The 13,449-nt window shown below is 35.5% G+C and overlaps 1 protein-coding gene across 1 annotated transcript in view; it reads left to right on the plus strand.

Moving 5' to 3' along the window:
- Window positions 1–13,449, plus strand: part of ADGRV1 (adhesion G protein-coupled receptor V1) — a 275,296-nt gene that overhangs the window by 87,343 nt on the left and 174,504 nt on the right. Inside the window, exons 40-44 of the mRNA XM_088130185.1 lie at window positions 746–824; window positions 5,596–5,734; window positions 6,783–6,924; window positions 8,999–9,261; window positions 12,597–12,772. Coding sequence (XP_087986311.1) covers window positions 746–824; window positions 5,596–5,734; window positions 6,783–6,924; window positions 8,999–9,261; window positions 12,597–12,772 — 799 coding nt within the window. The remainder of the gene's footprint in view (window positions 1–745; window positions 825–5,595; window positions 5,735–6,782; window positions 6,925–8,998; window positions 9,262–12,596; window positions 12,773–13,449) is intronic.

Genomic DNA, 13,449 nt, shown 5'->3' on the forward strand with positions numbered 1-13,449 from the left:
ACATCTTTGCTGCAGGAGCTGCACTGGGTGCCAGTTTGCTTCCGGGTCCAATTCAAGGTGTTGGTTATTACCTTTAAAGCCCGACATGGCATGGGTCCAGGTTACCTGAGGGACTGTCTCATCTACATTGCATCAACCCATCCCACCCAATCAGGCAGAGAGGGCATGTTGCAGATCCCATCAGTGAGAGAATGTCGGCTGGCAGGGTCGTTGCCCCCATTGTTTGGAGTATTCTCCCTCTGGAGGTGCAGCAGGCCCCTACCCTCCCGGCTTTCCGAAAGGGTAAAGACCTGGCTCTGTCAGTGTGCATGAGGGGACATGGGCTCTACCTGTCCCTGGGGGTGGTTAGCCCCCTGACAATGCTCCCTGGAATTACTCGCCAACTCTCCATCTTTCCTGGAACCTGTTTATTTTTAGGACTGTTTTTACGTTGCATTTTAATGAATTTTATCTCCAAAACCACCCAAAGTCATTTCAATGAGATGGGCGGTGACAAATTTGATAAATAAAATTTAAAAAATAAATAGTTGGATCTCTCTATTTTCTGATTGAGTATAGTATCTCAGTTAACATTTTCTTCATTAATGTTCTACTTTTTCCCAGGTACATTTGGGGAGAATTTTAGTTAATTAATATTATGAATATATTGATGCTGTAAATAATAATTTACCTTATACATCTAGGCATTTGCTTATAGACCTACATTAATGTGTAAACTATTGTATAATTTTCTTGTTATTTTTAGACATGAATGGTTTAACAGCACAGATTATTATTGATGCTAATGATGGAGCAAGAGGAGTAATAAGTTGGCAAAATACAAAGTAAGTTTAATTTTCAGTTTAGATGTTTCACTGTTTTCAGTTTCTGGTTTACTCATCATCATCATCATATTTATTTTGGTCATTGACCAATAAAATAGATACAATAAAACAGACAACAATATTACCCCTTTCATCAATAACTACTAGCAACCATTTGTGGGCGAAGCTTACACATTATGTAGCAAAATTTTGCAACTTTTAAAGAAATAGATCTGTCTTGATTATTTAACCAATAATGCAAGTAAAAATTATTGGAATGCCCGGGGAATTTAAATAAAAGTGGGGTAATCAGCTGAAAGCGAATGTCCCTATAATACTGACAATACAAAAGAACATGGACTGTGGTTTCAATGGCACCTGTACCACAGGGGCAGTATCGGATATCATAAGGGATTTTCCTGTATTTTCCTTCTAAAACAGCTGTAGGGAGAGCGTTAAATCGAGCTAAGGATAAAGCTCTCCTAAATTTTGGGACTGTAATGTGATACAAGTATGAGACTGGTTTGTTCACTAGAATTTGGTTATTTGCAATTATATTATGGGTAAAAACAGCAGTTTCTGCTTGGCCTTCTGTATCTAAGATCCTTTGCCTTAGTAGTGACCTGGCTCAGTCAAACTCTAAAGTCAAAATGGCATCGTTGGAAAACCCATAGAGACTCAGTTTCTTTTGGATAGCTGTTTTCCAGGTTGTCTCAAAGTTATCTGCCAGTATTAGATGGGTCAGTCCACTGGGGTTATGGTGTAATTTTAGCCAGTGGGTAAAGATCCATAGATTGGTTTCAAGTGTACTGACTCCTGCTTCCCGTTGGAGTACTTTCTGGTTTACTCAGCTGATTCCTTTTGTGACATGAGTCATGGTGGCACCAAAGACACTAGGAAATATAGTTGGCCAGTCCTGGAAGTGAAATATGGGCTCTAAGTAGCCCAGAACAGCCAAGGTATTATTCTCAGAAATGCTACCTGTTCTATGTTTAGGGCTTCTAAACAGGCAGTGTTCAAGGGTCTCAAAGTGTAGGTAAGATGGTGGTGTGAAGTAGAGGGTTTTACATTTGTTAGACATTGAGAACACATCTGTACAGGAGAGATGAGTGCTACTTGAACCAAAATGAAACCAGGCTGCTGGTACATTCCAGCAAAAAGGTGGCAGAGCAGTTTTAAATAGCTTCCTCATTGTGAGAGAAAGCCATCAAATATTGGGCAGCATCCAGTTCAGAAGGGAGTAGGTATTTCAGAAAATAATAGCACCCATCAAGACCCATTAGTTAATATAATAGGTGATGAGGACCTTCAAGAGATAAATAGGAGACAAAAAGCCCATGAAAAAAGCTAATGCTAACAACATTTGAAAAAGAACATGTGTTATGGGCATGTCTGATGAGTCAAATTCTGAATTAGAGGAGCAGAACTTGACAAATTCTGACCTTACAATTCAGGAGCCAGTAGGCTTTCAGATATTTGTAAATGAAGCTCAGGAAGAACAGGACCTGTTGGAGGATAGGCTTGCAACCTGGAGCAGCAAGTAATCATCTACCTTTTGGAGAAGAATAGTACCAGACTGAGTCACCTGTCCTAGAGCCTGAGTAGGAAGAGATCCTCAACCCTCACACATGCACAAAGTTTAGCAACTACAAAATGTAATATACCAAGCTTCTGGCATAATCATGAGTCTCCAAACATGGGAATATCCACTGAGAAGTTGTATGCTTGCTGCTGTTTGCTTTTATTCCAGAATTACTTCCAGAAAAGTCTGGAACTTTTCCAGTCAAATATGTGTCAGCTGGGTGGAAATGTACAGTCAGGACTAGAAATATTGGAACAAGGATAACTGTTTTGGCATTTGGCCTCTGTGCACCACCACATTGAGGTTGAAAGGAAACACATCCAGATGGGAACAAAGTCAGGATTTTCAGCTGTAATTCAAGGGGTTTGACAAAAGTGGGGCACTAACCATTCAGGAAGTACAGCCAGTGGCATACACACACACCCATCGTTGGTGGCTCATAAGTAATGGAACGAATGGCTGACAAGCAGCTACATGGTCAGGTGTGGCCTGTTTCCTGGGTACCCCATGACCAATCAAGCAGATAAAAGCCCTGGAGGTGGTTCTGAGTGTTACATTTGCATTTGGTAGCTGTTCACTGGAACTCTGAACATGAGGTCCAAAGAGGTGTCCATGCGAGTGAAGGAAGCCATCATTAGGCTGAGAAAACAAAAACCCATCAGAGAGATAGCAAAAACATTGGGAGTGGCCAATACAACAGTTTGGAACATCCTGAAAAAGAAGGAATTAACTGGCAAGTTCAGCAACAGCAAAAGGCCTGGAAGACCATGGAAGACAACTAAAGTGGATGACTGCAGAATTCTGCTCATGGTGAAGAGGAATATCTAGCCAGGTCAAGAATGCTCTTGAGGTAGGCATGTCATTGTCAACATCTACAGTCAAGAGACGGTTTTATAAATGTAAATACAGAGGCTTCACAACAAGGTGCAAACCACTGGTAACGCTCAAGAACAGAAAGGCCAGATTAGACTTTGCCAGCAAACACCTAAAAAAGACTGCCCAGTTCTGGAATAAGATTCTTTGGACTTCTTTTGGACAAGTTTAACTTGCACCAGAATGATGGGAAGAGAAAAGAATGGAGAAGGAAAGGAACACCTCATGATCCAAAGCATACCACATCATCTATCAAACATGGTGGAGGCAGTGTTATGGCATGGGCATGTATGGCTGCCAGTGGAACCGGGTCACTGGTGTTTATTGATGACCTAACTGCTAATAAAAGCAGCAGGATGAATTCTGAAGTGTACAGGGCTATACTTTCTGTTCCCAAATGCTGCCCAACTGATAGGATGCCGCTTCATATTGCAGATGGATAATGACCCAAAACATACAGCAAGCTACCCAAGAGTTTCTCAAGGCAAAGAAGTGGGATGTTCTTCAATGGCCCAGTCAGTCACCTGATCTCAACCCAATTGAGCATGCTTTTCACTTACTGAAGACAAGACTGAGATTGCCCACACGCACTCCAGATAGCTGCTACTCATGAGTAGATGGCAGGAACCAAGGTGTTTGAAGTTGCTTGGGAGTCAAGGGATTCCAGCCAGACTCAGAGTCGCAGTGTAGCCTCTATGGACAAAAAGTTTGGCCAATCCTAAATTCTTAATCACCTTTGGAATTACTTTTTTATTGTCTTTTAAATATTGAGAATCTTCAGAACAGCAAGCTTTACAGTATTCACTGGGTGAATTTCCTTCAGCCCTTAATGAAAGTAGTTTTAAGTATGCATTTAAGGTCTTAGAAAAAATTATTTTTGGATTAAACAGCAAAAGGGAGATTAGAGTGTTGTTTTTGGAAAGTTATAAACGAACTAAGGGTCCAGATGGATTTGAAATAAGATTTTAAAATTAATTATATGAATCCTTCCCACGGGAAACTGTTGATGTTTTTGAACTCTAAAAATAGAAACATGATAGGACTTTGAAGTTTGGACTCCAGAGGGAACCAGAAGGAACTAAAGTTTGTAATTAAAGGAGAAGAACACCTAAATTAATTGCTAATGAATGGAACAAAATACTTTAACACCAGATGTATTGAGGGATATTTGTGAATAATGGATTCAGAAATTAATTTTAAAAATATTTGCCATCATAGATAAATGGTTTGTAAATGATATGGAAGAGGAACAAGTTCTACCAGATAAGACTGAAATTGATTTAAATATGGATTTGGAAATAACAGACTGTAAGGAGATAAAATACTGTACATACAAATAAAACCATCTGACACTTTAATAATTAAAGGGGACATACAAATAATAAACCAGAAGAGTGATATAATTTTCCTAGATTGTACAAAAGAGACCTGTTAAAGTTTTGAAGGATTCTGTGGCAAGAGGCAAAGCAAAAATGAAAAGAAACCAAGTTCTAAGAAAGAGATCTGTTAAAGTTTTGAAGGACTTTGTGAGAAGAGACAAAAAAATGAAAAGAAATCAAGTTCTGGGACATTATTTGAATGGATTAAAGGCCAAGAGTCTTGGGAGTAAGGGGAAGGAATATAAAGTTGGATTATTTGATCAAGGCTAAAATTGTTATGTTGCTATCTCTGATAATAATTAATGGATTTTTGCTGACCAAGACTGAATGATGAGGTTTTAAGGCTTTGTTTTTAGATAAGAGATAAGATACGGGAAGAGCTTATTTTGTATTTTAGGTTTTTTGATTAAGGTTAAAATAGTTATGTGGTTATTTCTGGTAACCCTTAATGGATTTTTACTGACTACAGTTGAATGATGAGGTTTGGGGGATTCCTTTATAGTTAAAAGATGACATATAAAAGTAAAAGAAAGGATTAAAAAGTGAGTTTTTGGATTACGTTTAAAATAGATATTTTGTTATTTCTGGTAACCCTTAATGGACTTTTGCTGATTAAAATTGAATGACAAGGTTTTAAGATTTGTTTATAAATAAAGAGATGAGATACAGGATGAAGAGATTGTTGTTCTCAAGAGAAGGTGATGAGTTGTTAAAAAATTTTATACTTGTGATGAGGGGGGAAGTTACACACATGCACATACACACACATGCTTTGCTATACTTTTATTTATTTTTTTTTCTTCTAAATAATTTTTTCTGCACTTTCCATAATTTCTTTCTGTCTTTAATTTTCTGTGTATTAATTTTTGTCTGTATAATTGTAATCTTTAATAAAAGTATTATTAAAAAACAAGTATGTAAATAAAGAAATAATAGGTAACTTTTCATTTTTCTTCAGGTTTGAAATAAATGAACTTAATGTAAACTTAACATTAGTGATATTCCGGGACCGAGGATTATATGGTAATGTGTCCTTATTCTTGTATGCTCAGAATCTGGAAGCACATCAGGGACTGGACTTTAATCTTTCTTCAAGGGTAAGAAAAAGCCATCACAGAAAACCATTTTTTTCTATAACACCAAATAGGTGCTTTGTTTTAGTAAAAAATGTAAACAATTGTAACCTGAACAATAGGGCTGTGGAAAGCTTCAAAGTGCTCCTTTGCTTTGATCAAGGTCTGGCCAAGATATTCCCCGAAAGCAACATCCCTTCATTTCTGTGGGTAAAGTGACAATAATGTCTTGCCTTGCTCTGCTTGAGAACCCCTCTCAGCCACTTCTATGGAAGAAGGCCAAGAGAAGGCTTCTTTGACTGCTGCTGCAAGAGAAGGCTGAGTAGAGCCATTTCCTGCAGGATTGGCCAAAGTGCTTCTAGGCTGAGAAGCTCTGGCAGGTACCATAGGTAATCCCATTGCACAAGTAATGACAGCCAGCTAGGAACCCATCAGCACACCCCAAAACTCTTCCAGGGTGATTCCAGTGCATGCTGTAGGCCAGTGTTGTCCAAACTTGGCCACTTTAAGATGAGTGGACTTCAACTCCCAGAATTCCCCAGCCAGCATGGCTGGCTGGGGGATTCTGGGAGTTGAAGTCCACTCATCTTAAAGTGGCCAAGTTTGGGCAACACTGCTGTAGGCAAACCCAAAGCTGATTAACCTGGAAGATTTTCAGCCTGCAGTAGGAAGAAGATTGAGAGGACCTTTGTCTGCAACATTGACCCAGAGCAATTTGAGGCAACAGAAATTTTATCAAGAGGAATTGGATAGCCTCTTTGGTTCGGTGAAGTGAATCATGCTGCCTCCATTGCATTTATTATTTTGTCAAAGTGGCTTCATGGAGGCCAAGTGCAGATCATTTCTTCAATTTCTAAAGTACATGTAGATGTTGGGATGAGAGATAAGGAGGTGTGCTGTGCTGTGTTCGTTGCACATACTTTTATGATTACAAAAGGACTTACACATCTTTCGAATATTACTGTAGATTCTTTGTAAAAGTCACAGAGGATTTACATCTTTCTGTACATTTTTTTATGCATTGCATTTCAACATATTTTTAAAAAACATGTTCATAATGTTTTATTAATAGACTCTTTGTTTTGCTGATGGAGAAAGGTACAAATATGTTGATGTTCAGATTTTTGATGATGAGATTCCTGAAAGAGATGAGAGATTTCAACTAATTTTAACAAATCCATCCCTTGGATTAGAGTTGGGAGAAAATGTAACAGGTAATATTATCTTAGAATTAGTATTTTATTTTGTGATTGCCATGGATCGGGAGGCTCTGCTATCAGTCAGTCATGCCCTGGTCACCTCCAGAATAGATTACTGTAATGTTCTACATGGGTCTGCCCTTAAAGAGCACCCAGAAGCTACAGCTGGTGCAAAGTGAGCTCCTTGATCAGTGCAGGTAACACCTCTACTCCGCAAACTGCACTGGTTGCCGTTTTGTTTCCAGATTCAATTCAGGTTGCTGGAAATGACCTATAAAAACCCACATACCATGGAGCCAGGTTATTTGAGGAACCACCTCTCCCCGGTTATACCTACCCATCCCATCAGGGCTGGCAGGAGAGATATGTTATGGGTCCTGTCCACCAAAAAATGTCATCTGATGGGAACTAGGAGGAGAGCCTTTTCTGCTGCAGCACCCACCCTTTGGAACATAATTCCTCCCAAGGTTAGACTGGCCCTGACCCTGCTGGCCTTTTGAAAGGATCTCAAGACATGGTTTTGTCATCGTGTGTCAGTCTTCCCAGGTAGACCAGACAGGAAACACAACCAGATGAGCTAATTCTACTTTATTGTAAGGCTACATTAACAGAATCTTGCAAGTTTGAAAGTACAAATCTCCCACTGTCTCTTTTTACAGCCTGATAAGTTAGGGAGGATCCTTTCTGAGTTTCTTTCTGTGCTCGTTATGCAGCTGCAGGCTCCCCACTTATCTATTCATTCCCTAGGCAGCATCTCTTCCCTCCAACTCCCAAGGTCATTCCCACATACCATTAGAACATGCCTGGAGATCCAGTGGTGATACGGAGCCTGTTAGCTGGCTGTTTTGTTAGTCACTATATTGATTGTACTCTCCTGTTAAAAGTTTTAATGGTTTTACTTGGTTTTTAATGGTTTTTATTTTGGTTGTTTATTTGTAACTAGTTGTTGTTTTCTGTTTTTAAGTCTGTGAGCCACCCAGAGTCACATAGATTAGATGGATGGCTATATAACTTGAATGAATAAATACATAACTTAAAATCATCATTAACAGCAGTAGATACTTGTACATTATTCTTCATAGTCAAAAGAGATTTACATAATTCCCTAAATTATTGATAGTTAGCAATTTTTGGCTGGCAGTCTGCTATATTGTTTTGCAATTAGCTGTATTGTTATGAAAAAACAATTTTGTGAGCTCTGTTGCTAAAAGGGTTTCACTTATCTTCAGTATTGAAGATAGGACGATATAACAGGACAACATGAAACCTTTTTGAATTCTTTGCACTTTCTTTGTAGTACATAATACAGGAAATTATGTCGATTTCATATTATTTATCTTAAGCAAAACTAATGAGATCAGTAGAATCAAATAGATTTAACTAACTTCCCAATGTATGTGCTTATAACTTCCATAATTATCATATTACAACATGGCTTGTTACAATTCCAGGAATTGTCCTTGAATACATTTGGAGGTGAAGGGCAAATTAGAAAGTGGAGTCTAATAGGTCTAATTCCATAATACATTTCATGATTTACTAAAATCAGTTGAACATTATTCCGCAAGTGCTTAGTTAATACTATAGTATTAGTGATACATCTCACCAGTGATTATTTTTTCAGGGTAGAAAGGAACAATGTATATTTATCATGAGAGTTTTTTCCTGTTTGATGTAACTTTGAAATGCTTAATTTTAGTTAAAAGTTCTTCATTTTAGCAGGACTATGTTTTTCAAACTCTGCAAAAAAATTTTGGAACACAAATTTTCCTTGTAGGTATTAGAGATGGAAGTCCTGATTTTTTTTTTTATTATTATTATTATTATTATTATTATTATTATTATTATTATCTATTTATAATCTACATAAACTTTGTTCCACAAATTTATACTTATATTCTTAAGAAAAATATCAAATATACGTCTGAATTTAAATACCAATATTGATAATAAAGTCATGTATTAAATTATATAGAAGAAAAGCATATGTTAATTTATCTTTATAAATGTTCTTATTATATATCTCCTTTTTCCTATTGAATGTATTATGTATATTAAGGTAATCATTTCATTTATTGTCTGTTCAAAGCAACAATTACTATTCTGGCCAATGACGACGGTCATGGAGTTTTGTCCTTCAACAGTAGTGAACATTTTTTCCTAAGGGAACAGACAGCACTCCATCTGATGGAAAGTGTTGCAATACTGAATATTATCAGAGAACCTCCCCAAGGATTATTTGGAACGGTGACTGTCCAATATATTGTGCAAGAGATAAATTCTTCTGAAGCATCTGTAGATTTGACTCCATCACAGGGCTATATTGTTCTAGAAGAGGGAATAAGACTCAAGGTAATATGCAACAAGTAGTTACTACAAAATGGAAAAGAAATAAAAGATTATACCATTGTTTATTTAAGAAATAAAATACAACAAATTGGTTTACATCAGTAAACATTACATACATACATACATACATACCTGCATCAGTTATCGTACTGCATGCTTTAAGACCTAATTTACAAATTGCAGAGAATGAGGCAGGCTCTACTAACTCAGATTACAGGTGGGAGAGATTTTACATATTCAAAATGTTTTGTCCTTTCAAAAACAAAGGTCCTTTAGTTGAAATCTCAGTACACATTTATTTGGAAATATTTATTCCAGTAAGGCTTATTTTTGAATATATATACATTTTATTGGACATCTTATTTGGTAAATTAGCACATCAGAAAAGAAAATTTAGTGTAATCATCTCTCTGAAGTATTAGTTTACTACATATAGGATTTATGTTGTTTTCAGTGTGGAATATTCAAAATATAAATATGCATACTTATTTGAAACCTATTGTCTTATTCTTCTCTCTTATGTATAATGGATAGAGTAGCCAGATATAAAAAGGACACCACCTCCATTTTTAATTGTTGTGTAGAAGAGGAATTCCAGGAGAGGTAGCTTGTATTTGTAGCTATACTACAAATAGCTGAAAAAGATGACATATATATGCTTCTGTTTCAAAATAATAGCGCTCATCAAGAATATTTGTAATTGCTTATAAGTTGTGAAAATTTTGTAGAGTTCCATTGTTGATTATAGTTGATCCAAGACTTTGATACTTTTTTTAATATAATTTTTATTGAAGAAATTTTTAACAAGATAAAAGGAATACAAATATTAGAAAAGAAACAAAGAAAATAAGGAACAATAGTGAGTAAGTAAGAAAGAAAATAGAAAAAGGAATAGAAAAAGAAAAGATTATAAAGAAGTGGCTTTCAATATTTTTGACAGTGGTTATAAATGTATTTATATTTTACCCTCTCACTAAGTTTACATCATAATTTCCTTCTTTCCATAAGCTACCCTTTCTAATCTTCAAACATGAATCACAAGTTCATTCTTCTCTTTTTTCAGCAAAAAGTCCATAAGGAGTTTCCAGTCACTGATAAATGTAGTTGTTGATCTTTCTCTAATCAAACAAGTTAATTTTGCCATCTCTGCTAGTTCTGTCATCTTTACCAACCATTCCTCCATTGTGGATATTTCAGAGTCTTTCCATTTATGCACATATAATAGTCTCACACCAGTAATCATATATAAAAATAATCTTCCATGGCTCTTTTCTATTTGTCTGTTTATTAATCCCAGCAAAAAAAGTTCTGGTTTCAGTTGGATGTTGATCTTTAAAATCTGTATTATTATATGAAATTGAGTCCAAAATTTTCTAGCTTTTTTACATCCACCAAGCATGATAAAATGTCCCTTCTTGTTGATAACATTTCCAACATAAATTTGAAGTACCTTTATACATTCTAGATAGTTTTTCTGGTGACATGTACGAACGATACATCATTTTATAAAAATTCTCTTTAAGACTATAACATAATGTAAATTTCAGTCCTTTCAACCTTTCAATATTCTCCCACTGTTCCATTTGTATATTATAACCAATTTTTAAGCCCATTTTATCATACATTCTTTCACTATTTGAAGTATCTTTATACATTCCACACATTTTTTCTGGAGTCATATACCAATGGTACATCATTTTATTAAAAAATCTCTTTTAGATGATAATGTAATGTACATTTCAATCCTTTTAACCACATATTTTCCCACTGTTCCATCAGTATATTGTGTCCAAAGTTCTTAGCCCATTTTATCATACAGTCTTTCACTTGTTCTTCTGTTACAAATTTCAGTAAAAGTTTATACATTTTAGCAATTATGTCTTCATCATTTGTATGTAGTTCAAGTTCTGTCTTCTGCTGCTCAGTTCCAAATGTCTTGTTGTCTACCTTAAATCTTTCTCTTAACTGTGCATACAAAAACCATTGAAAATTAAATCCCTCTGCAGCCAATTGCTCTTTTGATTTCATCTTATATTCTCCATGTTCCTGTTTTAACAACTCTCAATAAGTTAACCATTTTTCTTTACCTACTGCTTTTTTCCTGTAAATGCTTCTTGTGTTGAAACAAAAATATTCTTGGCAAAATGTTCATTTTTATCACAGAAATTCTCCCCAACAATGATGCTACACTGGACATAAAAAAGGCATTTTTGGGTACAGTCTGGGTTTATATCTGTTCCATGTTCTCAGTATGGCACTTCTAATATAATAATTCTTAAAATCTACATTAACCTTGACTTCATCATACCATAGAAAACCATGCCATCCAAACCTCAGATGGTGCTCTTCTAATTCTAAAATTCTCTTATTTCTCAGCAAAACCCACTCTTTCATTTAGACTAAGCAGCAGGCTGCAAAATACAATTTCAATCAGGCAGTCCCAATACTCCTTGTTCCTTTGCATCTCAGAGTGTTTTATATTTAACTCTTGTTTTTTTCCCTTGCCTTACAAACTTAGTACATCAGTTGTCATAATAGGTATTGTTTGAAACAAAAACATCATTCTGGCAAAATATTCATTTTTATCACAGAAATTCTCCCAACAATGATGCTACACTGGACATACAAAAGAAACTGGCTGATGTCTTAATTAAAATGGATATATAAATAACCAAAGAAGAGAGTGACCAGGATAATTTTCCTATATTTGATTTACAAAAGGGGCTTGTTAAAGCTTTGAAGAATTTTGTGAGAAGGGACAAAGAAAAGATGAAATCAAGTTCTAGGACATTATTTGAAGGAACTAAAGATTAAGATTGTTAAAAGTAAAAGGAAGGAATATAAAGTTGGATTATTTGATCAATGCTAAAATAGATATGTTATTATTTTTGGTAACCCTTAATTGACTTTTGCTGATCAAAACTGAAAAGACAAGGCTTTAAGGATTTGTCTATAGATCATTTGTTGTATTTTAAGAGAAGGTGATAAGTTACTAAAATTGTTTATCCTTGTGATGAAGGGGGAAGTCATTTCTTTATATGTTTTTCTTTTTCTTTTCTATATTCTTATTTTTTCTTTCTTTTTTCTTTTTCTATTTTTTCTTTTCTGCACCCTCTATTTTTTCTTTTTATTCTTTTTTCTTTAGTTTGTATTAGTTTTTATCTTTATAATTGTAATTTTTAATAAAATTACTGTTAAAAATAAAGAAAAATTCTCCCTAACAATGACAGTTATAATTCCTTCAATCTTAACATGTTCTTCCTGAATTTATTCCATGTCTTAACATAACTATTCTGGTATCCAAGATTTTGATAGTTGTATGTTGCTTTTTCTTACAGAATCTGCATATTAGTGCCATCCTGGATGCTGAACCAGAAATGGATGAACAATTCATTGTTACTCTGTTCAATCCAACTGGTGGAGCCAGACTGGGTGCAAGAACGGAAACGTTGATCACAGTGTTGCAAAATCAGGCTCCTTTGGGACTTTTCAGTATCTTTTCAATTACAGAGAGGTAAATATTATGTTAGGTCAGAAATTAATTTGTTAGCTATATATAAAAGTTAATGTGCATTTTATATTGTTCAGCCTTCTTAAATTTATTGACATTCATATTGTAACACAGAAAAAAGCAAATGTCAGAGTTACAACATATCAGGGGTACATCATAAACAAGCTAAATAAATAGCAACCTAGATGTTGATAGCAATATTTTCAGTATCTTGTGTATTATCAATATATTGTTAATGGGAGACAGTATACAAATGTTTTAAATACAACTAACAGTCAGAAGACATGATGAAAACTTTATCTCACAACACATGGAAAGACTTAACCATAGTTTCAACTCAGAAACTGTCAGCATCTTAAGCCAAGCTAAATCCAAAAATGCAAGGGAATTCTTGGAAGATTGGTATTCAGACAAGTCAGCCATCAACAGGAACATAGAGATAAACAAGATCTACACACTATTCAAAAGAGACAATAAAAAGGAAACAAAAAGACCAGAACACCTCCTCGCCAGCAATCAACACCCAGATAAGCAGAGATTAACACCAGACAGACAATCAAGCAGTAAACAACAGCCTAATCAAGGAACTACCAAGGAGAAAACAACACTCCCACCAACACTGACAGGGCAAGCTACTGTATATAAGCAGACCCCACTCCCTTCTAGCACTGAAGATGTTA

The sequence above is a fragment of the Python bivittatus genome, unplaced genomic scaffold, assembly GCF_059951505.1.
Source record: "Python bivittatus isolate LINGU-HERP-01145 unplaced genomic scaffold, Pbiv_v1 ctg000850_np1212, whole genome shotgun sequence".
NCBI classification, from domain to species: domain Eukaryota; kingdom Metazoa; phylum Chordata; class Lepidosauria; order Squamata; family Pythonidae; genus Python; species Python bivittatus.